The sequence below is a fragment of the Trichomycterus rosablanca genome, chromosome 4, assembly GCF_030014385.1.
Source record: "Trichomycterus rosablanca isolate fTriRos1 chromosome 4, fTriRos1.hap1, whole genome shotgun sequence".
In the NCBI taxonomy this organism is placed as follows: domain Eukaryota; kingdom Metazoa; phylum Chordata; class Actinopteri; order Siluriformes; family Trichomycteridae; genus Trichomycterus; species Trichomycterus rosablanca.
Genome location: NC_085991.1, coordinates 52,225,546 through 52,253,214, shown reverse-complemented (window position 1 = coordinate 52,253,214; position 27,669 = coordinate 52,225,546). Strand labels below are relative to the sequence as shown.

At 43.9% G+C, this 27,669-nt stretch overlaps 1 protein-coding gene across 1 annotated transcript; it reads left to right on the top strand.

Moving 5' to 3' along the window:
* Positions 1-79: 79 nt before the first annotated feature.
* Positions 80-26,722, top strand: shrprbck1r (sharpin and rbck1 related). Its single transcript, XM_062994492.1, has 14 exons — positions 80-543; positions 2,320-2,494; positions 4,562-4,645; positions 6,918-7,059; positions 8,224-8,314; positions 8,653-8,950; positions 9,203-9,318; positions 10,477-10,650; positions 18,010-18,170; positions 21,582-21,693; positions 22,659-22,838; positions 24,033-24,131; positions 25,091-25,234; positions 26,579-26,722. Exons 1-14 carry the CDS (start codon positions 292-294, stop codon positions 26,657-26,659), a joined length of 2,109 nt encoding a protein of 702 aa, XP_062850562.1. The 5' UTR covers positions 80-291; the 3' UTR covers positions 26,660-26,722.
* The last annotated feature ends 947 nt before the right edge of the window (positions 26,723-27,669 follow it).

The following is a 27,669-nucleotide window of genomic DNA, read 5'->3' as shown; positions in this document are numbered from 1 at the left end:
TGGTATTACACTGCGTGGGCAGACACGTGCGCATGCGCAGTGAGTCTGATCCGCTTGTAATGGTAACGCTGGACAGTAGAGGAACCGAGCGGCTGTCGAGCTGAAACGAAACTAACGCGGTTTTATTATTTATTTTATTTATTATTTTGTAAAACAGTGTAAGATAATGGAAGGTGAACGTCTACAGAACGACCACAAGTATCAGGACGTTAGATAAGTAGCAGTAAGAACGAGGTAGAAACAGAACCGACGGACGGAACTATGAGAAGTTGTAGGCGAGCAGGGAAATAAATGTCGCTGAGCTCCGGAGCCGCGCAGCCTCTGGCGGGTCCTCTCTGCTACTCGCTGCCCGAGTTTGAGGCCTCGGCGGCGGGATGCAGCACCGTGTTGATGTCGGTCAAAGTGACGGTGAGTCACTCCGGGATCCGGCCGCTGTGTTTACCCGGAACCGCGGACGAATCTCTGCGGCTTCAGCTCAGCATGGACTCGGGACGAGCGGGGGAATTCCGGCTGGCTATCAGACACTGCAGCGGAACTAATCCGGTGAGACAGTTGAAGTGTTTGAACCTTTATAATGAACCTTCAATGGAATAATTAGATTCAGATCCATGTTTATAACAGCTGAAGATCCGAGATTGAACCCAGGCCGTGTATGTGTGTTATTGTTTACAAAGCAGTGTCAAAAAGTTTTCAGAGCACGTTTTCCAATGAACTAAACACATGGTTCTGATCAGGGTCGCAGTGAGTTCTGGACACACCCTTCCACACAGGGCACCAGTCATGCCAGACATCACACACCCACCAACCCAGCCACGTTCCTTACTCACTTTCACCTAGGGTTTAGATTTAGATCACCCATCCGACCAGGGCAGACTTTGGGAAAACATACCAAACTCCATAGACACTGACTAAACAGGGATGTCTGTGTAGGCATAACATTAAAACCACCTCCTTGTTTCTACACTCGCTGTCCATTTTATCAGCTCCACTTACCACGTAAAAGCACTTTGTAGTTCTACAATTACTGACTGTTGTTCATCTGTTTCTCTGCATGCTTTGTTACCCCCTTTCATGCTGTTCTTCAATGGTCAGGACCCCCACAGGACCACCACAGAGCAGGTATTATTTATGTGGTGGATGATTCTCGGCACTGCAGTGACACTGACATGGTGGTGGTGTGTTAGTGTGTTGTGCTGGTATGAGTGGATCAGACACAGCAGCGCTGCTGGAGTTTTTAAACTCCTCACTGTCACTGCTGGACTGAGAATAGTCCACCAACCAAAAATATTCAGCCAACAGCGCCCCGTGGGCAGCGTCCTGTGACCACTGATGAAGGTCTTGAAGATGAGCGACTCAAACAGCAGCAATAGATGAGCGATCGTCTCAGACTTTACATCTACAAGGTGGACCAACTAGGTAGGAGTGGACAGTGAGTGGACACAGTATTTAAAAACTCCAGCAGCGCTGCTGTGTCTGATCCACTCATACCAGCACAACACACACTAACACACCACCACCATGTCAGTGTCACTGCAGTGCTGAGAATGATCCACCACCTAAATAATACCTGCTCTGTGGTGGTCCTGTGGGCGTCCTGACCATTGAAGAACAGCATGCAAGGGGGCTAACAAAGCATGCAGAGAAACAGATGGACTACAGTCAGTAATTGTAGAACTACAAAGTGCTTCTATATGGTAAGTGGAGCTGATAAAATGGACAGTGTGTGTAGAAACAAGAAGGTGGTTTTAATGTTATGGCTGATCAGTATATATATATCATTTGTAGATATCATAGATATTTATCATTTGTTTATCTTAAATAACTGTTTCATTCTGGCCAGGGTCGTGGTGGGTCTGGAGCCACTTGTTAGTACTAAGCACAACATTGAAATAAACCTCAGACAGGATGCCAGTCCATCGCAAAGCATCACAAACTCACCCACCCATCAATTCCACCTTCTTGTTTTTGGGGGGTTGGCAGAAACCCAGGCAGATGTTGGGAGAACATACCAAACGGTGTTGAGATTCATGCAAAGATTAGCCCGACTGTCAATACACAAAACAGCTCTGTGTAGAAGGAAGTGGCTATAACAGGGTATAGGGGGGTGCATGACAGAGTGGGGTGGTTCATTATTATAAACTTGTAGAAAGGACCAGACCGGGAATTAAATTCCTGATGTGATCAGGCCCTGTCGCCCTGTCGCCCTGTCCGCAGTGCCCAGTGTTTCGGACGCCCCCGGACCAAACTGGACCCTGATCAGAATGGAACTGTAATTGAAAGTAAATCACTGGTGTGTTTTTATTTTCTTTGTTCTGTCAGACTATAGCCGAGTTCGATCTCAGGACGCTGCACTACGAGGTTAAAACTCCCCACAGTCACGAACTCCGCCTGATCGCGCCTCCTCATGACCGGATCACCTTCAACTTCCGCAGCGAACAGGAGGCGCAGGCTTGGGCCACCGTGGTGATGTCATCACTCCGCGAGGCCCATCGAGGTGTGGTTGTCTTTCTGGGACTTACACACCCAATTCCAAAAAAGTTGGGACAGTGGATAAAATAGAAATAAAAACAGAAAACACTGATTTTTCAACATGTTTCATTACAAGCAGCTCAAGGAAGAAATATTCCATGTTTTATATTGATTTGCCTGCAGAAAGAGGCAAACTAAGATCAGGAATTCTGCAAAAACACCTAAGACATGTGATTCTGTCATTATTTGGTTAAAAAACTAGCATTAGCGAAGAAGCAGTTGTTTACAAGCATGGATGGCTCGAAGTTCGCAACTTTGCGAATGTAAACAACGTTCCTCCATACACAGCAGGAAGGAACTTAAGGATTTCACCATCTACAGTCAATAATATTATTCGGAGATCTGGAGACATCTTTAGGGCAAGGCCAACGATATTAAATGATATTAAACACCTTCGATTCCGGCCGCTCAGGTGGTGCAGCGGTAAAAACACACGCTGGAACCAGAGCTGGGATCTCGAATACATCGTATCGAATCTTATCTCTGCCTGCCGGCTAAGGCAACGATTGGCCTGTTGTTCAGATATGGGTGGGATTAAACCGGATAGGGTCTCTCTCTCATAACTATTATAATTACAACTGCTGGCTGATTAATGGCGCCTGTACAAGATGAGAAAAGAGTGCTCTCAGGGTGTGTCTCTCCATACAAAGGGCTGAGCTGCACTGCACTCGTCAAAGTGTGTGTGATAAGATGCATACGGCTGCTGCACACGCGTCGGAGGGGGCGTGGGTTAGCTTCGTTCTCCTTAATCAGAGCGGGGATCGGCATTGACGATTCCCCGCATGGAAGCATGACACAATTGGGCCATTGGACGCGCTAAACAGGGAGAAAAAGGGGCATAAACAAAATGTATATATGAAAAAAACCCCTTCGATTGCTCGAGTGTTTCTGCAATATCAACTGACATTTTTGTAATAAATATAACCACACGGGTTCGGAAATACTTCGTACAGTTTGTCATGAAGTCAAATATCAACAACATCCAGAAACACCACCATCGCTGACAGCAGTAACAGTGGACACGTGATCTTCTCCAAACTTTTTTGGAATGTATTGCAATACACTCTCTATTTCCTCGGCTGCTCCTGTTAGGGGTCGCCGACGGATCATGATCCACTTTATTGATTTGGCACAGTTTTTACACCGGATGCCTTTCCTTACAAAACCCTCCTTATTTATCTGGGCTTGGGATTGGCACTACAATGCACTGGTTTCACCGGGGAGAACATGCAAACTGCACAGAAAGGACCCGGACTGCCCCACCTGGGGACTGAACCCAGGACCTTCTTGCTGTGAGGCGACAGTGCTACCCACTTGGCCACCACGGCACCCGATGTATTGCAATACACTGTATTTAGACACCTGATCATGAGCTTGCTGGACATTCCATTTTGAAAGCAACTGGTATCAAAACGGAGTGACCTCTATATGATCTTTACAGCTAGAACAACAGCTGCATGTGTGATAAGGCTTCTCACAAGACTTTCAAGTATGTCTGTGGGGATTAGTGCCCATTCAGTCAAAAGATGACAGCATTTGTATGACAGGGCACTGATTTAAGGCAAAAAAGCCTCGGTTGATGTTCCAGTTCATTCCAAAGATAGTGAGTGGGGTAGAGATCAGGGCTCTATTCAGGACACTGGAGTTTCTTCAAACCGAGATTTTCTTCATGTCCATATAGAGCTTGCTTTGTGCCCAGGGACACATGCTGGAACAGGAAAGGGCCTTCCCTAAACTGTTGCTGAGAAGTTGGAAGCATGTCATTTTCTTTACATAACTGATTTAGCCACAACAGTTGAATTCAATCATTAGAAGGAGTGTCCTAATACTAGTATATATAGTGTATTTGGTCTTTCTGCTGTTTGTTTACATATCTTCTGCTGTCCCAACTTTTTTGCAATCTGTTTATCACCCCATATTCTACCTAAACTGTGGTCCTAAACTTTGGTACCCACATAAATTCCTCGATGCTGTCCTATTAAACGAGCGATGTCTGTGATTTTGACTGCTGCTGTCTCTCTCCTCCCCACAGTGGCCACTGGTTTCCTCACAGAAGATGGTCAGCCAACATCTCAGCCTCTGGTTGCCCCCAGCTCGGCCTCGTCCTCCAGTACGGGTACGTCCCCGTGCCCTGCTCTCTGTTCCCTCACAAAGCACAAAAGTCACCATTGTTCATTGTGTGGACACAAACATCACCGAGCATCTCTGATCGCCCGGTCCTCATTCCCGCGACACCCACACTGCTCACTTTACATGCAGATCCTGTCTTCAGTCTGAGGGAATTTATTCTGGTTGTAGATTTACACCCTGGTGTGAAAAAGTTATCACCCCCTTTACTGATTTCCTCCATGTGTTTAATATAGATTTGGCTTTGATATTTTCCTAGCTTGTACCAGTTACAGTTATAGTGTTCCTATAGGGACTTTAGGCTGCTTGACCTTGATGGTAAGGTTTAAAACGGGCTGTTCTTAATAAACTGCCTGATGTTGTAACCAAGGGTGCAGTTACTTTTTCATAAGGGCAACTTATTTTATGGCTAAAAGTATGTAGACACCTGCAGTGGTGTAACTAGGAGCTCGTGGGCCCCAGTGCAAAAAAAAAAAATTGGGCCCCCTCAACAGATTTCATGTATATATACAGTACAGGCCAAAAGTTTGGACACACCTACTCATTCAATGCGTTTTCTGTATTTTCATGACTATTTACATTATAGATTCTCACTGAAGGCATCAAAACTATGAATGAACACATGTGGAGTTATGTACTTAACAAAAAAAGGTGAAATAACTGAAAACATGTTTTATATTCTAGTTTCTTCAAAATAGCCACCCTTTGCTCTGATTACTGCTTTGCACACTCTTGGCATTCTCTCAATGAGCTTCAAGAGGTAGTCACCTGAAATGGTTTTCAGGTGTGCCTTATCAGGGTTAATTAGTGGAATTTCTTGCTTTATCAATGGGGTTGGGACCATCAGTTGTGTTGTGCAGAAGACAGGTTACTACACAGCCGACAGCCCTATTGGACAAATTCATATTATGGCAAGAACCAATCAGCTAACTAAAGAAAAACGAGTGGCCATCATTACTTTTAAGAAATGAAGGTCAGTCAGTCCGGAAAATTGCAAAAACTTTAAATGTGTCCCCAAGTGGAGTCACAAAAACCAACAGCCAATGGGGTGGGGGTGGGGGTGGGGGTGGGGGTAGGGGGCCCCCCCCACGCCATGGACCCCAGTGCACCTGAAAAATAGCTTGTTTTCCATCCTGCTTCAAAACACTGGCCATTAATATGAAAGACCCATGCTTTTTCCATGAGATTTGAGCATTTATTTTGTTTTTTTATTTTTATTTTTTTAAATTATATTTTATGCGTTTTTCCCCCAATTTAGCATAGTCTATTTGTTCTCCGCTGGTGGGGATCCCTGATTTATTGCAGTCGAGGTGGGTATATTGCTGCTCACGCCTCCTCCGACCCACGCGCAGGCCTTAACGGAACCCTTTCTCCACCTATGCACAGACGCCTCTATCTGCCAATCACGACCCCATCCACATATGCCGGTCTTCCCCCCTGCAGGCACTGCCAATTATGCCCGCTAGATGGCGCCCAGCCAACCGCTGGCAATTAGGGATGTAACGATTCACCACAAGACAGTAAATAACCGATTAAAAAATTCCACGATTCAAATCGATTTGACATGTAAAATCAATTGATATTCACTTTAAACAGCAGAGGTCGCTGGTGCTATACACCTGGCCTGGTTGACGTCAGCCAAATTGGGCTTAATTCAAAGTTGTTTTGCATAGTTTGTACCTACCTCAGAAATAAAAGGGCATTCATTACTTAGATAAATAAAAGATAAGCACAAATACAGGATTTTTTTAGATTTTTTAAAGAGAAATAATAAAAGGAAACTTTGTCATAATTTGTCTTCAATGTCAGATTCAAAAATTGGGAAAAAATCGTATTGTGAATCCAGTATCATGAATCGCATCGCATCGTGGGTAGAGTGTATCGTTACATCCCTAGTGGCAACACCGATTTTCGAACCGAGGAGCACTGATGCTGGACACTAAGGGTTGGCTTCCAATTAATCGTTCCGTTCCAATTCATCGCGAAGGGGTTCGAAGGAGCTGAAGTTCATTCAGCCATGCAGTTTTGGACCAGAGAGGCGCAGTCATGCTGGACCAGTACAGGGCCTTCCTCAAAATGATTTGACTATGTAGTGTAGGTTGAATATGCTTTGCTTTGTGTAATATCAGGTTTTGTTTAATGACCTGATATTGTACTTAATTATTGCACTATATATAGTATTATACTAACCTACATAATCAGCTATACTTGCTGTACGAGTAATGAATGTTGGAACCTTGTGTCTTTTCTCTGTGCATTAGATGAACTGTGTACGGAACTGGTTCGAGCTGTAGAAGCCGGTGATGTTCACGCCGCATCAGTGTGTGCGGAGTCTCTGGCTCACCGGCGCACCGCGTTATCTATCCAGCTCTCTCGCAAACACTATACACACACGGCCATCAGGTAAAACATGTTCTCTTATTTTTCCCTCATACAGTTAATGCACATATGCACTTTACCTACTTGTAAATAATCTCTATTGCACGAATTTTTATCGCTGCTATATTGTTTATTTTATTCTATGTTTATGTATAATATACCCTTTCTATTTTTTACTTAGTCTGTCAGTGTACCGTACTGTACATCCTCATTGCACACTTTGCCTGATGTTGTACTGTTCATGCTGCTGCTGTATTGTTTATTGTTTATTATACATTTAGATATAGTGTCCCTTTTTATTATTTAACTTGATGTATGTATGTTGACACCTGCACCAAAAGAAATTCCTTGTACATCTGGTACTTGGCGAATAACAAAGATTATGATTCTGATTCTCTTATATACATTCATTCATATCCATGTTTTTAGTACCGCATTATTTAGGGTCAGGGTCACGGTGGGTCAGGTTTCCATGGAATCACTGGGTGCAATGCAGTCACACACCCCAGAGAGGACACCAATCCATTGTGGGGCCTCGACTACCACTTTGTGTTCAGACATTGCCATTTATGTTTGTATGTAGATACCCGACCTGTTAATAGCACAGCTGGGGATTGGAACCCTGGATCTCTTATCGCTGTGCCATCAGAGCGCCCCTCGTATATAAACGATACTTATCATTTTATTTTCTTTCATATTATATTTGTTGAATGATAGTGATGGGCTTTGGTCACAAGGGGACGCATTAAACAATAAAAGTAGCCCTGGGGTGGGCTAAGAGGTCAACAGCCTTCTGTTCTGAACTGTATTAATGGACAAACTGTAAAGAGTACAGACATTTGCACTGTTTGCCCAATTTCTTTGCAGTCGAACCGCTTTCAACCCCCCGTGCAGTCGCCGGCCTCAAAGAGAGCCGTGCACATAGCAAAGTCTATAAAGACTGGAAAAATAACGAGGCTTTCTTGACCAACGTCAGCGCCCACCCATACAAATGTCATATTTTGACTAAATGGCCACAAATTCTCATACACAGATACACTTCTCAGAAGAGCTAGCTGAAAAGATCACGCAAAGGTCACATTTGGTTTTGAAATGACACGTCCAGCAAGCTCATGTCAGGTGTCTAAATGTTTGTCAGTATGTCGTCTGAAATGTCACTGACCGGTTGATATGTTTGTGTTTAACCAGTTTGTCAGTGGTGGTGGAGGACGCTTCCTCCTCCTGTTCTGTGACGGTAAAGGTGTTACCCTACGCCACGGTGGATGAGCTCAAACAGCAGGTGAGCACACACAGGTCATGTCACCTTACCAAACCCGAGCAAAATAATATAAGTGCATTTCAGCTCCTACAGCTTGGAAAGAAGACCTGAAATGATGTGCTACTGGTTGAACTGGTGTGTTGTACAAAGGTTCAAGCAATGATACGCAAATCTTGAAACCTGGATGCATTTAGATGTTCCAGAAAGAGTCAAAACCGGCTCAGACTGGTTTCAGAATGGCTACACAGACAAAAGTCAAAATCTTGACCTCAACCTGGTGAACTTTGATGTACTTCAGGTTCCTCCGGTCTGGCGGCTGAAATCGTCTCTCTCGTCTGTCTTCTCTGTCTGTGCTGTAGGTGTTTGTGCAGTACGGTTTCCATCCTCATGTTCAGCGCTGGGTGATCAGTCAGTGTCTGTGTGCCGACTCCCGCTCTCTGGCTTCCTACGGCGTCCAGAAAGACGGAGACACGGCGTTCCTGTACCTGGTGTCTCGACAGAATCCACAGAACCAGGAGAACGTTCAGAACGCACCCGCTTTCACCTCCTTATCTTCATCTTCTGGACATGAACAGAACGCAGCCAACGGGCCAGCGGCACCGTGGAGACCCTATAGCACTCTGCCCACCCGACTGCACCCTAACCACAACCCCACCGGTGTGTACGAGTGTGTGTTTGAGAGTGTGTGCGTGTATATGCGTGCTGGAACAGAAAAGTAAAGTAATTTCCTTTATATTTCCTTTATGTAACTGATTAATTACACCTGTTAGCAACTTTTGTGGCTAAAACACATGAATTCTATAATTAGAAGGGGTGTCCTAATACTTTTGTCCTGATAGTGTACATAGATCATGTAGTTATCAGGTGTGATGGATCACGTGGTGAACGTTCTTTCCTCTGATGTTTCAGGCGGCAGTCATTTGATCAGGGCGGAGAGGTTGGGCGTGCGTGAAATCCACGACCTGATTAACCTGGAGATGCCGCAGCTGAACGACGCCCTGGCGCCCAACAGAACAACCGTCCGGGTACACAGAGTCAGCATTTTAATTTTCATTAACCACTTTATCCTGATCAGGGTACACTCAAGGCAGGGTAGGATCACCCTGGACAGGGCACCAATCCATCGCTGGGCTTGTGCCATCCTCCCCTCAAACATAGACAATCATGTCTGTGTCGACGCCTGGCTGGTTAGTGGTGCGCTAGTGTAAAAGACCGCTGCACTATATGGTCAAAAGTATGTGGACACCTCTTCTAATGACTGAGTTCAGGTGCTTTATCCACACTCATTGCAAACAGGTTTCTGCACCTGTGGCAATGGGACTGAATGAAACACATGAATTCAATGAGTATTTGGACACCTGACCATGAGCTTGCTGGACGTCCCATTTCAAAAACAAGTTGTATTATAGTAGAGTGACCTCTAGCTCTTCACCACTGTCTGGCTTCAGAGCAACCCCACATTCTTATGCTACCTTGGCTCCGTTTCACTGCAAATTCTCTACCTAATAAAGGCAGTTGTTAGGTACTGGACTAGCAATCCAAAGGTCGCTGGTTCAAGCCCCACCACTGTCAGGTTGCAACTGTATCCAATTACCCAGATTGCATTACGCTTCCCTTCTACCAATACTACCCTCCACTGCTGACTGAGGAGAGCCGTGACTGACACGCGCCCCCTCCGAGGCGAGTTCATATGCGGATCAGCTTTGTGTACGGAGAGCCACACCCTGATCGACGTATTATCCCTCGACTCTGCCAGCAGAGGTCGTAGTTGCCTCAGTTATGAGGAATCCCTGTTCCGGCTCCCACCCTGTATGAACAACAGCCAATCGTTGTTCATGTAGGTGCCCAGCCTCCGGCATTGTTGAGATTTGAAACGACATGTTCGAAATCTCAGCTCTGGTGTGCTAGCGTGTTTTACCGCTGAGCCACCCGAGCGCCCGTAGGTGTATTTTTGAAAAATGATGTGAATGAGGTGATGAAACTGATATTTCTAGGAAAAGTCAGGGAGGGTCTTGAAATTTAATTCAGTGCAAAGACTCAGATGACTGGCACTCTGTGATTCTATGTATAAGTGGGTCAAAAAGGCAAGAAGCTGTTAGACATCACAGCGGTTAAATGACCAGTGCAGGTATCAGTATGCAGTAATTAAATTTATTAATTTATTTGTTTATTTTTGTCTGTAGCTGGGCTGGGCGTGTCCGTCCTGTACGTACGTTAATAAGCCGACGCGCCCCGGCTGTGAGATGTGCAGTGCAGACAGACCCGAGAGTTACGCCATACCTGAAGAATACAGACCAGACACACTGGAACTGCGGCGCATCCAGCAGGAGAAAGAAGCCATCAGACAGTACCAACAGGTCAGGCATATCACACACTCACACACACACACACTCACACACACACACACACACACACCTGATGTCTTACTGTTTCAAACTGCAAACACCTCCAACATGTAAAAATGTACACCCACAAACATTCATTCATTCAGTTTTCATCACAGTATCCTGGTAAGGGTTGCAGTGAGTCCTATTCATTAGGTGAATGGCAGGAAACGTTTGCCAGTCCATCAGAGGACAGACACACACACAGACACATACTTTATCAGGCATTATTTAGTAGCTCCACTTAACCTGACTGCATGCATTATGGGTAGACAGGAGCTAGGGCTCTAATTGGCCCCCCCGTCTGACTCTCTTCTCTTGTCTGGTTTTCTTTTTAAAGGAGAAAGGGAGGAGGGAGGAGCTGAGGGCCAACAACTCACTACTGTACAACCTCGACCAGGACTACTGACTCTCACACACGTCACTGTAAACTACACACTGATACACGTCACTGTAAACTACACACTGATACACGTCACTGTAAACTACACACTGATACACATCACTGTACAAACTACACACACTGATACACGTCACTGTACAAACTACACACACTGATACACATCACTGTAAACTACACACTGATACACGTCACTGTACAAACTTCACACTGATACACGTCACTGTACAAACTACACACACTGATACACGTTAATGTACAAACTACACACTGATACACGTTAATGTACAAACTACAATCACTGATACACATCAATGTACAAACTTCACACTGATACACGTCACTGTACAAACTACACACTGATACACGTCACTGTACAAACTACACACTGATACACGTCACTGTAAACTTCACACTGATACACGTCACTGTACAAACTTCACACTGATACACGTCACTGTACAAACTACACACACTGATACATGTCACTGTAAACTTCACACTGATACACGTCACTGTACAAACTACACACACTGATACACGTCACTGTACAAACTTCACACTGATACACATCACTGTACAAACTACACACACTGATACACGTCACTGTACAAACTACACACACTGATACACGTCACTGTACAAACTACACACACTGATACACATCACTGTACAAACTACACACACTGATACACGTCACTGTACAAACTACACACACTGATACACATCACTGTACAAACTACACACACTGATACATGTCACTGTACAAACTACACACACTGATACACGTCACTGTACAAACTACACACACTGATACACGTCACTGTAAACTTCACACTGATACACGTCACTGTAAACTTCACACTGATACACGTCACTGTAAACTTCACACTGATACACGTCACTGTAAACTTCACACTGATACACGTCACTGTACAAACTACACACTGATACACGTCACTGTACAAACTACACACTGATACACGTCACTGTACAACCTACACACTCATACACGTCACTGTACAAACTACACACTGATACACGTCACTGTACAAACTTCACACTGATACACGTCACTGTACAAACTTCACACACTGATACACGTCACTGTGCAAACTTCACACACTGATACACGTCACTGTACAAACTTCACACTGATACACGTCACTGTACAAACTACACACTGATACACGTCACTGTACAAACTACACACACTGATACACGTCACTGTACAAACTACACACTGATACACGTCACTGTACAACCTACACACTCATACACGTCACTGTACAAACTTCACACTGATACACGTCACTGTACAAACTTCACACACTGATACACGTCACTGTACAAACTACACACTGATACACGTCACTGTACAACCTACACACTCATACACGTCACTGTACAAACTTCACACTGATACACGTCACTGTACAAACTACACACTCATACACGTCACTGTACAAACTACACACTCATACACGTCACTGTACAAACTACACACACTGATACACGTCACTGTACAAACTACACACACTGATACACGTCACTGTACAAACTACACACACTGATACACGTCACTGTACAAACTACACACACTGATACACGTCACTGTACAAACTACACACACTGATACACGTCACTGTACAAACTACACACACTGATACACATCACTGTACAAACTACACACACTGATACATGTCACTGTACAAACTACACACACTGATACACGTCACTGTGCAAACTACACACACTGATACACGTCACTGTAAACTTCACACTGATACACGTCACTGTAAACTTCACACTGATACACGTCACTGTAAACTTCACACTGATACACGTCACTGTACAAACTTCACACTGATACACGTCACTGTACAAACTACACACTGATACACGTCACTGTACAAACTACACACTGATACACGTCACTGTACAAACTACACACTGATACACGTCACTGTGCAAACTTCACACTGATACACGTCACTGTACAAACTACACACACTGATACACGTCACTGTACAAACTACACACACTGATACACGTCACTGTACAAACTACACACACTGATACACGTCACTGTACAAACTACACACACTGATACACATCACTGTACAAACTACACACACTGATACACGTCACTGTACAAACTACACACACTGATACACGTCACTGTACAAACTACACACACTGATACACGTCACTGTACAAACTACACACACTGATACACGTCACTGTAAACTTCACACTGATACACGTCACTGTAAACTTCACACTGATACACGTCACTGTAAACTTCACACTGATACACGTCACTGTACAAACTTCACACTGATACACGTCACTGTACAAACTACACACTGATACACGTCACTGTACAAACTACACACTGATACACGTCACTGTACAACCTACACACTCATACACGTCACTGTACAAACTTCACACTGATACACGTCACTGTATAAACTACACACTGATACACGTCACTGTGCAAACTTCACACACTGATACACGTCACTGTACAAACTTCACACTGATACACGTCACTGTACAAACTACACACTGATACACGTCACTGTACAAACTACACACACTGATACACGTCACTGTACAAACTACACACTGATACACGTCACTGTACAACCTACACACTCATACACGTCACTGTACAAACTTCACACTGATACACGTCACTGTACAAACTTCACACACTGATACACGTCACTGTACAAACTACACACTGATACACGTCACTGTACAACCTACACACTCATACACGTCACTGTACAAACTTCACACTGATACACGTCACTGTACAAACTACACACTCATACACGTCACTGTACAAACTACACACTCATACACGTCACTGTACAAACTACACACACTGATACACGTCACTGTGCAAACTTCACACACTGATACACGTCACTGTACAAACTACACACTGATACACGTCACTGTACAAACTACACACTGATACACGTCACTGTACAAACTACACACTGATACACGTCACTGTACAAACTACACACACTGATACACGTCACTGTATAAACTACACACACTGATACTCGTCACTGTACAAACTACATACTGATACACGTTACTGTACAAACTACACACTGATACACGTTACTGTACAAACTACACACTGATACACATTACTGTACAAACTACACACACTGATACTCGTCACTGTACAAACTACATACTGATACACGTTACTGTACAAACTTCACACTGATACACGTCACTACAAACTACACACTGATACACGTCACTGTACAAACTACACACACTGATACACGTCACTGTATAAACTACACACACTGATACTCGTCACTGTACAAACTACATACTGATACTCGTCACTGTACAAACTACATACTGATACACGTTACTGTACAAACTACACACTGATACACGTCACTGTACAAACTACACACTGATACACGTCACTGTACAAACTACACACACTGATACACGTCACTGTATAAACTACACACACTGATACTCGTCACTGTACAAACTACATACTGATACACGTCACTGTACAAACTACATACTGATACACGTCACTGTACAAACTACACACACTGATACACGTCACTGTATAAACTACACACACTGATACTCGTCACTGTACAAACTACATACTGATACACGTCACTGTACAAACTACATACTGATACACGTCACTGTACAAACTTCACACTGATACACGTCACTGTGCAAACTACACACACTGATACACGTCACTGTAAACTACACACACTGATACACGCCATTCATTCATGCCATCTTTGAGTATTTTAAACACCCCAACACCATTTGAAATGCAAATAAAAACGTTTGGCGGTGATTTATCAACTTTTTCTGTATTTAAATTAAAACAGTTTAACAATATTTATTGTTTTACTTTTATTTATAGTATCAGTTTTATTGTTTTTGGAATTGTATGCATGATCTGAAATTGTTGCCTGCAATATGTTCACTGCACTGTGGAGGGAAAATCCATTCTGGCCTGAAATCAACGGGCATCAGTTTAATAAACAATCAATAAACGGTCGTGTGAAATATCGTTTTAGTCATTTTTAAGCTACAGGGGTGATAAAATAACAGTAACATTAAATAAAAATATATTGAACTGACTATCACAGTTACAAACTGCAGATACAATAAAAACACAGAGTTTCTTACATTTACTTCGACGTTTATTTGATGTCAGACAGGATGAACCTGAGACATTTCATGTTTTATCTGCTTAACTTCATTTCATTTATTAATAAACATCCATTTCTGCATTTCAGACCTGCAACACATTCCAAAAAAGTTGGGACGGGGGCAATTTAGGGCTAGTAATGAGGTAAAAAAAAACTACAAATGTGTGAGAAAATGATTGAAATGTTTAAAAACCATGAACCTTAAAGAAAGATTGGAAGGGATTCGCATATTTCTCCCTCTACAGTGCAGAATATCATTAAACGATATAAAGAATCAGGAGGAATCTCAGTGTTTGCGTATTGGCCAAGGGCGCAAGCTTAAGCTGAATGCCCGTGATCTTCATTCCCTCAGACGGCATCAATAACCACCACTCAACAATAGCTGATATAACCACTTGCTACTCTATTGGAGAGATGCCATTTGAAATTTCATTGTACCTGTGTATAGTGACAATAAAGATTCTATTCTATGGGTGAGAGTTACTGCACAAATGCTACTTAAAACTTTACTGTGCAAAACAGAAGCCTTATGTTAACCATGTCCAGAAGCGGCGTCAACTTCTCTGGGCTCGGAGGCATCTAGGATGGACCATCACACAGTAGAAACGTGTATTGTGGTCAGATAAATCAGGATTCCAGGTCTTTTTTGGGGGGAAAATGGACACTGGATAAGCAGGTGATTTGGTAACAGTAAGGAGAATCATGTTTGGATATAAAAGGATCTATGAAAGGATCAAGCAAATAGGGGTTGTGGCTCATGGCTTGCAAATAATTCAGGTCTTTTACCATAAAGCGCACATGACATTGTGTCTCTGCATAGGGCAAGGCCAGAAAACCACTGTTGAATGTTGGTGACCTTTGAGCTCCTAGACGGCATTGCATAAGAAACAGTCATGCTACTGTAATAAACATAGCCACAAGTACTGCATAAACTATTGTCATTTAACACGGCCTACCACTGCATCATGAAATGCAACCTGAAACTCTGTTACACAAAGAGAAAACCATACAACCATACATACATCATATGCCTGAGCTCATCTCAGATGACCTGTAAGACAGTGGAAACGTGAGCTGTGGTCAGATGAGTCCAAGGTTTAGCTTGCTTTATGGAAAAAACGCCACCGGATGTTGAATTCCATGTGCCGGAGACTTATCAATATAAGGTGCAAAAGGATAGGGGTGCATCATGCATCGGTGTCCATGACATGGATGACTTGCATATGTGTGAATATAGCTTTGACTCACAGATGTATATTGGAATCTTTGAGGGACACATGCTGCTATCAAGGTGACGTCTTTTTCCGGACAGTCCATGATTATTTCAGCAAGACAATGGCAGGTCTCATTCTGCACTTGCTATAGCAGTGTGGCTTTGTAAACACAAAGTGAACATGCTTGAGTGGCCTGCCTGCAGTTCTAGATCTGTATTCTATTGAAAATGTATGGTGCATCATGAAGAGGAGAATCAAACGGTAACGACCATGAACTTAAATCTTGTATCAATCAAGACTGGATTTCAATTCATTGAATAGTCTCATAAATCAACACGCCTCTGTCCTAGTGTTACAGGCATTACATTTTAAATTTGTTTATATTTATACATTAGAATAACATCAGATACAACAGAATACACAGACGAGGCATTATGACCACTGAGAGGTGAAGTGAATAACACTGATTATCTCTTCATCACAGCACCTGTTAGTGGGGGGGATATATTAGGCAGCAAGTGAACATTTTATCCTCAAAGTTGATGTGAAAGTTGGGCGAGCATGAGGATTTGAGCGTGTTTGACGAGGGCCAAATTGTGATGGCTAGAGGACTGGGTCAGAGCATCTCCAAAACTGCAGCTCTTGTGGGGTGTGTCCCGGTCTGCAGTGGTCAGTATCTATCAAAAGTGGTCCAAGGAAGGAACAGTGGTAAACCGGCGACAGGGTCGTGGGCGGCCAAGGCTCATTGATGCCCATGTGGTCCGATCCAACAGACGAGCTACTGTAACTCAAACTGCTGAAGAAGTTCATGCTGGTTCTGATAAAAAGGTGCCAGACTCCATGCCTCAACAGGTCAGGGCTGTTTTGGCAGCAAAAGGGGGACCAACACAATATTAGGAAGGTCAAAGTCAAAGTGAACTTTATTGTCATTCAGACTATACAGCTAGGAGTGCACAGCTGAACAAGATTGCGTTTCCCAAGCTCCAATGTGCAGAATATAAAACAAGAAAGAAAAAGAGCATATACAAGACAAAATATACATTAAGTTTTAAAAAAAGATATACTGTACATTAAGTAAAAAAAAAAAAAAAAAAGCACTATTGCACATACATTGTAAACAGACATAAAATACACGTTAAGTAAAGTAAAAAATATATACACACTAGTAGGAAATATTGCACATAATTTGCAGTGATGAGGTACCGGTGTAATAAATAAATAAAATGCCTTGTGTTAAACACTTTAGTTACTGCAAATAATATTTAATAAGGTGGTCATAATGTTATGCCTTATTGGTGTATAGTGCAGCTTCAGAACATCATGCTTCCATCTCTGAATCAATATTGGGGTGTAATGGTTATACTTTCAGTTTTGTATAATCAGGACAGTATAATCACACATTTCCACCAGGTTTGGGTAGTACTACAGTAGTATTTTATTAACCATCATATGTATTTGTGTGTGTGTGTGTGTGTGTTAGGCACAGGAGGCAGAGCGCAGGGAGAACTACGCCCGGCTGGTGGAGACAGACGGACAGGAGTTGGTACCGAACGCCGAAAACGTGGAGTGTAGGATCTGTTATTTACACCTCCAGCCAGGAGAGGGAGTCCTGCTGAGAGAGTGTCTGCACTGCTTCTGCAGGTCAGATACAGGTTTATGCAGAAAGTCTCAATCATTTACAGTGCTGTGAAAAGTCATTGCTCCCATATCAGGGTATTAAGATTTGCCCCCTTGGTTACCCATTTAAGCAGCAGCCCAAATTGAGCTAATTAGACACAGCCAAACAGGTTTCATTTCATCAGTCTCACATTAAAGTTTGTACAGGAACACTATGTTGCAGTCTAGGACGAATGCATTTACATGCACATTTTCGGCATTTAGCGACTTACAGAAGAGCTTCCATAGTAAACATTACCTTACTCTAGTTCAAGTAAACAACAGTCCAAGAACACAAATCTGCTGAAACCTGTTAGAACCAATGTGTTGTTTTTCTTTTTGCGCAAGAAATAAATAAGAGCGTAAGTAAGTACATGTTAGCTTAAGTGCTCAGTAAAGAGGTGATGAAGGTTCTTAGTTGTGTTTTGAAGACAGCGAGAGACTCAGGCATTCGGACAGACAAGAGAGACTCATTCCACCACTTGGGTGCTGGTCCAGAGAAGAGCCTTGATGCTGATGCTTGTCTTCCTCGAGTTCTGAGTGGAGGATCAAGTCGAGCGAGACTAGTGGCTCGGAGGTTGCGTGGTACAGAGCGGGGTTTTATTAAACCTCGAAGGTAGCTTGGGGCTGCTCCATTTTTGGCTTTGTAGGCGAGCGTCAGTGTTTTAAACTGAGTGCATGGAGCTACAGGAAGCCAGTGAAGAGAACGCAGCAGTGGGGTGATGATGTGGCAGCAATAAGGTTGGTCAAAAACCAGGCTAGCAGTTGCTAGAGTAGCTAGAGTTGTAAGGGTTAAATCAGGGGTCATCAAACTACGGCCCGCGGGCCGTATACGGCCCAATGCTTTCATTTGACCGGCCCCTTTAACCACAGTAGCAATACATGTTGTCTGGCCCCTGTTCATCTTTAAACTCACAGTATTATAGCGGAAAAAAAATAACAGAAAAAACAAAAATTGGCCACCTGGAGTCTCCGTAGATTATACGGCAGCGATCCAATGTGTGGCGTTCCAAACATGGTGGGTTCGGCGAGAGGAGTGATTGTGCGTATCAATAGAGAGATGACTGACCGCGAGACAAAGCCACGAGCGTTAACGGTGTGCCGTATTGCTAGGCAACATGAGGGGGCGAACATAACAAACTGTTACACTATTTCTTGGACGAAACACTTGCTTAATGATTAAGATGACTGTTTATATTAATCTGGACATTTCCATGTATAGTACATTACTTAAAATAGTGTTCAACCAAGTTTGTACTTTTTCTTTTCAGTGGCGTATTAATATGGAATGATGTGAGGTGGTGACAGGTGCGCTTATATCGGGGATTTTACAGCAGCTTTGAACGCGGCTCAGCCAATCAGATTTTAGGACCGGAACTATCTGTTTTATACATTATTTTATACAACCCCATCAACGTATAATATGCCAATAACAATAGGATTTTTTTTTTCATGGGAACGGATTAATCATTTTCCCTTTATTTTTAATGGGAAGAATTCGTTTGGTATACGTCCTGTTTGATCCAAGGATCTGGAATGGATTAAGGTCGTATATCGAGGTACCACTGTACCTGTGAGCAGACTTTATCGAAGTTTAAACACCTTAAATCTCCAACCAGACTCAGACTCACTCATCAACACTTGGCATGAGTGGCAGTAACAAATATGGAACCTGATGCTGACTGTCTCGTCAGGCAAAAGCAGACTCACAGTTCACACTGATTTTTGGGGAAACACTGTATGAGTTGGGATAATGGAAATGATTAAAATAAATAAAATGTCTGCATTATCATTATGAAGTAAAATTATACTACAGTTATACACAGCAGACAATACATCCAGTATACATAGTAAATAGCTTTTTTTGGGGTGTGTTTACTATTTCATCTGCGGTCCGGCCCCCCGAAACACTGAAGAACAGTAATCCGGCCCTTAAGTTAAAAAGTTTGAGGACCCCTGGGTTAAATAGTGGACATGGGAACTCCTGCCAGGAGGGAGTGGCTTCCATGGAGAGAAATGGCCGAATCTTCCTGATGTTGTAGAGGAGGAACCGGCACGATCTTGTCATGTTGGCTACATGAGGAGAGAAAAGAGCAAAAGCAAAAATGTCAAAGCTGAAATGCTATACAAAAGCTATTTGTGAGGCTGTAGGACTCCACAGAACCACAGTAAAAGCTGTAATCTTCAAACAGTGAAAAGGGTGGCTGCTTTGCTTAAATTTCTTCAAGGGCTCAGCAACAACTTTATGAGGTCAAAGACAATCCCAAATATGAAAGAGACTCTGTCAGAATGGGATTCACAAGAGGGTAGCAAGAAGGAAACCACCAGTGCTAACCACGAGAAACATCAGTGTTAGTGTGACATTTGATTCAACGGACTGAAGAAACATATTTGGGAAACAAGGGTCTCGTTCCATCTGGCAAAAAAACTAACACTGCTTTTTATAGTAAGAAGATGATTCCAGCAGACAGACGTGATGGTAGTGGGATGGAATTTCACTGGCTAATAAAACATTATTGAGAATGTGAGGTCATCTGATGGCGAGATGAAGCTGAAGACAGCATCTAAATGACTGAAAGGAAATGAAATTAAAGTTCTGGAGTGGAGCAGCAAACAGCCAAAAATCTACAGTGTCTCTGATTTTAGGTAGTTTACCCACAAATTGCCAATAGTATGTGGACACCCCTCCTAATAATTAAGTTCAGGCAGCACACAAACCTGGGGAAGGCTCTTTCCTGTCCTTGCATAACTGTGCCCGTGTGCATAGAGAGGCCTGAAAAGTCTGGTGTGGAGGAACTCCAGCAGTTTGCACCGAGCCCTGTTGATTTAATTTTAAAACCAGCATTAGTGCAACATTACTACTGAACAAACACAAATTCTCACAGGCACCCTCCAAAATCACAAGTTAAGACATCCCAGAAGGGATCAGGTTCATCATGACCGCTCATGGGTTTGAAATGGGATATTCGACAAGTTTACGGTCATGTGGCCTTGCTCAGGGGTCCAACAGTGGCAGCTTGATGGTGGTGGAGCATGAACCAGCGATGAACCAGCGATGGCCGCATGACCGTAAGCTTGTCGAACATCCCATTTCAAAACCATGAGCCGTCATGATGAACCTGACCCCGCTCCACTCTTCTGGGATGTCTTAACTTATGATTTTGGAGTGTGCCTGTGAGAATTTGTGTTTGTTCAGTACTACCGTTGCACTAACGTTAGACAAGATAAATAGTTCAGTACCTTAACCACTGAGCTACAAGTGATGTACAGTAGACTCATATTAAACGATGGAATGAGTTTAGTGGGGCAGTTTAGAGGGGCACATACTTTTTCACAGCTCTGGGTTTGCTGTGCTCTTGATCATATGAATGAGGTGATTTCTTTCCTGCGCCGTAGGGAGTGTCTGCGCTCGGTGATCATGCTGTCGGAGGACCCTCAGGTGGCGTGTCCGTACAGGGACGAGGCGTACGCATGTGACTGCACGCTGCAGGAGAGAGAGATCCGAGCTGTAAGAACACCCACAATGCACTGCTGCATTCCCTCTGTGTCATTTAACCTCACGTTAGGCCTGCCGGGGGTCTGAATACATCCGAAAAGTATGTGGACACGTGTCCACTAGCATGTTAAAACATTCCATTCTGAAACCACAGGCATTAACACGTGACCACACCAGCCTTCACTTTCCTTAGAAGGTTTTTCAAGGATTTGAGAGTGTGTCTGTGGGGAGTTTGTGCCCATTTACTCACAAGAGCTTTTGTCTTTAGTCACATGGGCAGTGGTAGCTTAGTGGTTAAGGTACTGAACTAGTAATCAGAGGGTTGCTGGTTCAAGCACCATCGCTGCCAAGCTGTCACTGTTGGGCCCCTGAGCAAGGCCCTTAAACCTCAATTAAATTGCTTTTCTTTCTCATTGACCTACACTAACCATTCTATTCTGGTCAGGGCTGCTGTGGGTCCAGTGCCACCCAGAAACACTAGGCATGGTGTAGGAATACACCCTGCACAAGCCTCCAAGCCAACTAAGTACTTTACTCAGAATTGGGTATTAATAAGAGCAGCCAGTACACCTGCTGGCATGTTTTTAGCCGTGAAAGGACACCAGAGTACCAACCAAAGGTACTCCGCCGACCCACGCTGCTTTGCTGCGCACATACAGACAGTATAGATGTACAGAAAGGGTTACAGAAATAGGAAGCCCAGCTGGTAGAGTGGGTGCCACCTAGCAACATGGGCTCTATAGACCTGGGTTCTGTTCTCACCCCTGGACACTATCTGTGAGGAGTTTTGTATGTTCTTGATGTGTACGGGTGTGGTGCCGAAGGTGGACTGGCTGCTCTAAATGCCCTCCCCAGATTGTATTCTTGTGATGTCTAGGGGTGTTTCAGGTTGGGCTCAGTACCCACCACACACCTGATCAGAATGAATATGTACTACACTATATGAATAAATGTGTGTGTGTGTGTGTGTTTGTTAGCTGGTTTCGGGGGAGGAGTACCAGCGCTGGCTGCAGAGGGGGCTCTCGGTGGCCGAGTCACGGTGCGAGGGCAGTTATCACTGTGCCACCACGGACTGCCTGGGCTGGTGTGTGTATGAGGATACGGTCAATACCTTCCACTGCCCTGTCTGCAGCAAGCACAACTGTCTGCTCTGCAAGGTAACACACACACACACACACACACACACACACACACACACATGGCACATGAAAATCACACCACAGGTGAAGAACGCACGCCAAACAACAGTTGCTGGTGCCACCCAGAGCACATACAGAGAAGCCGGTTCCTCAACCAGACAACAACAAGGCGATACCCCAAACAGCCGTCCCTATCTTAGACACGCCCAATTCTGTGTCTGCAGAGCACCCATACCAGCCTGGCCCGCTAGCATAACGCTTTTGTTTCTGGTTCCAGATCCAGTTTCCCCAGAATCACTGGGCACAATGCAGTAACACATGCCAGAGAGGACGCCAATCCAGCCTGTCCTCCTCAGACAAATCCAATCATGTCTGTATGTAGATGCTCGACTGACTGATAGCACCACTGGCAATTCAAACCCTGAATCCTAGCACTTATGGGCTAGTGTAATTTTGTAACCTGCCACCGGTAGAAGGGTACACAGAAAATAATCAAAGGAAGCTTAGGGCAGCACGGTGGCTAAGTGGGTAGCACTGTCGCCTTACAGCAAGAAGGTCCTGGGTTCGATCCCCAGGTGGGGCGGTCCGGGTCCTTTCTGTGTGAAGTTTTCATGTTCTCCCCGTGTCCACGTGGGTTTACTCCAGGTGCTCCGGTTTCCTCCCACAGTCATGCAAGTGAGGTGAACTGGAGATACAAAATTGTACAAGACTGTGTTTGATAAGCCGCTTCTGTCATGAATGTAACCAAAGTGTAAAACATGACGTTAAAATTCTAATTAACTAACTAACTAACTAAAGGAAGCTTAACTAGGGTGACCAGGTGTCACCGCGGGATATTTCCCTAGCACACCATCGCCGAAACTCGGCATTGCCACCGGTCGGCTGGGCGCCATCTAGCGGGCATAATTATTGAATTATTTATTTATATATTACAGTATTTAACAGTACTTACGCCTGAGTATAAACATAAAACGTTTCTCAGGAAAGGAGTTCCAAGATACTCAAGTTAATCACCAAGCAACAGAGTAGCAAACACTCTTTATCTTCACACAGTTACTCGTTTTCTTTCTGGTGCCCCCTAGTGGAAATCAAAAGAACTGATAAACAGGAACGACATGGTGCTTTAAACCTCTGTTACAATTTATAACTGCACCACGTGAGCACCATTGTGTTTATTATTAATATAAATAATAGAAATTCTGTCTCTCACAGGCAATTCATGAAGGGATGAACTGTAAGCAGTACCAGGATGATCTGGCAGCTCGTGCCATCAATGACACTGCAGCCCGGAGAACCAGGGACCTGCTAAAGGTCACTCGCATTCACACAGTCTCTGGGATTTTATACTGAATGATTTATTAAACAAAATGTCTGAGTAGTTCAACCATTCTGGACCAAATCTGGACCGATGGTCATTTCCTGTAAGAATTATAGAACCAGTCTTGGAGATCACACATCACAGCAGCAGCGGCAAAAAGACCCCATCCGACCCTCCGTCCCTCAGTCATGGTAGATTGTGATTTTGTGGACGCCCAGCCATGATGGTGACTCAGGATGGAGATTCAATCTCACGAGTGCCATCAATATTTTTACCCTGCCCCTCCAACACGAGAGTCACACACTGCTCTCTGTGTTTTTACCATCTCAGTACAAGTGGCATCGACCGGCCAACAAAGGCTGTAATTGCAGCCGTAATAATGACTCCTTTCGACCTGCCCACCCTCAGACACAGCCAATCATGTCCGTGTAGATGCCTGGCCGGCTGATAATAGAGCTGAGATCTCAGCAGTGGTGGGCTACCGTGTTAGACCGTTGTGCCACTCGAACGCCCACTGTATGTATATTCTTGACCCAGGAAATTTTGTCATATTTTTACTATGTGGTCAGAAATATGTTAACGCCTGGCCATGAGCTTTTCCAGTGGTTGACCTTCCAGTTTATCTTCAATGTGTTCAGTGGAGTTGAGAGCAGTTGAGAGGACTGAAGTCACCTCAAACCTTTCATCATAGGCTAAAACATCTGAAAATTTAGGAGTGTCCACATACTTTTGACCATACAGTGTATGTGTTCCAATCATTCCGTCACAAAAAACAGTGAAATCATTAAAATCCCAAGACGTATGTTGAATACTTTAGAGGTCACAACTGGTGTCTTGAACGTTTCACCATGTGCTCCACTGTGTATCAGACGTAAACTGTCATGATTATTAAATTTTATTGGCTTTGTAGGTCAATGCTAATTAAAGTAGCATTTTCTCTGTCCATCCACAGACTCTGGTCAAGTCCGGCGAGGCGATGCACTGTCCCCAGTGCGGCATCATCGTGCAGAAGAAGGAAGGCTGCGATTGGCTGCGCTGCACTGTGTGCCACACAGAGATCTGCTGGGTCACCAGAGGCCCGCGCTGGGGTCCCGGGGTACTTTCACTTTCTCTATCATTTTCTTTTCTTTAGATAGGCTCCTGGTTTCATCACAGTGGGTAAAGGGTGGAACCTGACATTATAAAATGAAGGATGTTTAGTACATTAAACTATATGATAAAAATTATGCTTATATTTTTGTAAAAACGAGGGAGGAAAAGCAAGAAATATAATTTAAAACAGTGGTAGCCTAGTCAGGAGAGCTATGGGGTACCAAATGGAAGGTTGTTGGTTCAAATCCTGGCTCTGCCATGAAGCCACTGTTGGGTTCTTGAGCATCGGTCTCAACCCTCTCTGCTCCAAAGGCGCCTCATAGTGGCTGCGCCTATGCTCAAGCTAGGATATACGGAAAAAGCTTTTTATAGTACTGTACACGTGTAGATGAAATATTCAGTAGGCAGTGAACACCATACTTCCTGCAGAATGGTCCACAATCCTGTAGTATTTCCACAGTGTTAGTGTTCCACATCGCATTCCATGGCATCCCAGATGTGTTCCATAATGTTGAGATTTGGTGGCAAAAACGCAAACTCAGATGAGTGTTCCTTTAACCATAACTTGGCATCTTGGCATCGTCCTGTTGGAAGAGGCCAAACCCAAGTGTAACTCTTTAGAATGGAGGCACACATAACATTCACCTGTCAATGACGCTGTTAGACGTACCAAGGGTCCCATGGAATGCCAGCTAAACAAACCCCATGTCATTATGGAGCCACCACCAGCTGCTACAGTCACCTGTTGTACCAGTTTTTCTGGCACTTCACTGTACACCGATCAGGCATAACATTATGATCCCTGACAGGTGAAGTGAATAACACTGATTATCTCTTAATCACGACACCTGTTAGTGGGGGGGATATATTAGGCAGCAAGTGAACATTTTATCATCATAGTTGATGTTAGAAGCAGGAAAAAAGTCAGACGAGGGCCAAATTGTGAAGGCTAGACGACTGGGTCAGAGCATCTCCAAAACTGCAGCTCTTGTGGGGTCCAAGGAATGAGCAGTGGTAAACCGGCGTCAGGATCATGGGTGGCCAAGGCTCATTGATGCACGTGGGGAGCGAAGGCTGGCCCGTGTGGTCCAATCCAACAGATGAGCGACTGTAGCTCAAACTGCTGAAGAAGTTAATGCTGGTTCTGATAGAAAGGTGTCAGAATAATCACAGTTACAGGGCTGTTTTGGCAGCAAAAGGGGGACCAACACAATATTAGAAAGGTGGTCATAATATAGTCATTTTATTTGAATAGTTTTAAATGATCATCTCAAAAGCAATAATGTGAATGCGTGTACCTGTGTGATGGTCACTTTTAGATCTACGATCTGTATCTCTTTTGTCACAGGGTCCTGGAGATACAAGTGGAGGCTGCCGCTGTAATGTCAATAAGCAGAGATGCCACCTGAAGTGCCAGAACTGCCACTGAGAGTCAAAGCAAAGGATTGAGAGATTGAATTGGACATAATATTGCGTTCACATTACGTCTGTTGTTGGAATTACTATTTTATTTATTTTTATTTTTTTTTATTTATTTTTTTTTTTTTTTATTTTTTTATTTTATTTTTTTTTTTTAAATTTAGCACGTCCAATTTCGTCCCATCTATCATCCTCTCATTAGTGCGGATTCCTGCTCCTGATTGGGGGCTGACGAGGCCGTTCCACGCCTCCTCCGAAACGTGCACAGCCAATCGACCGTCTTATCACCCACACTTGACGAGTGTAGCGTGGCAGAGTATTGTGCACGGAGGATCACACACTGCGCCACACCCCCCTCCCGTCTCCATACAGGCGCCACCAACCAGCCAGCAGAGGGCGCAACCGCCCCGTTCCTGAGAGAGCATCCCCTACGGTCTCAAGTCCCGCCCCCCACCCGGACAACAGGCCAATCGTTGTCCATAGCCGCCCAGCCTCGACCGTGAAGGCAGAGCTGGATTCGAAACGACGCTCCTTCGAAATCCAGCTCTGGTTGCAGCGCGTGTCTTTTTACCGCTGCGCCACCTGAGCGGCCTTGGAATTACTATTTTAAACATGCAAACCATTCACCGCTCAAAGTCAAATATAATTTTATCCCAGTTACCTTGCTATGCAAGTCCCATCACAGGCATCTGGGGAAAGTCCTTCCACACCTACAGTCCTAACACACAGAATGTCTCAAGCAAACAGCAAAGTCTTAATAGTGAATGTTTTAGAAATAGGCCTACCATTTGATTCAGTTCTCTTGGAGGTATTCCTATGCACTTGTACTTTTTGCATTCTTGTTGTATTCGTAAATAGCACAACATTTTGCTCCAATGCACCATCATTCACGTTCACCTCGTACAGAGATTCCTTTTTATGCTACGGTGCAGTTCTGTAGATTAACTTTTACAAATAATAATATTTATTTTGACTGCATTGTTCTTACTTGTGAGGCACGACATGTAATTCGGTGATAAC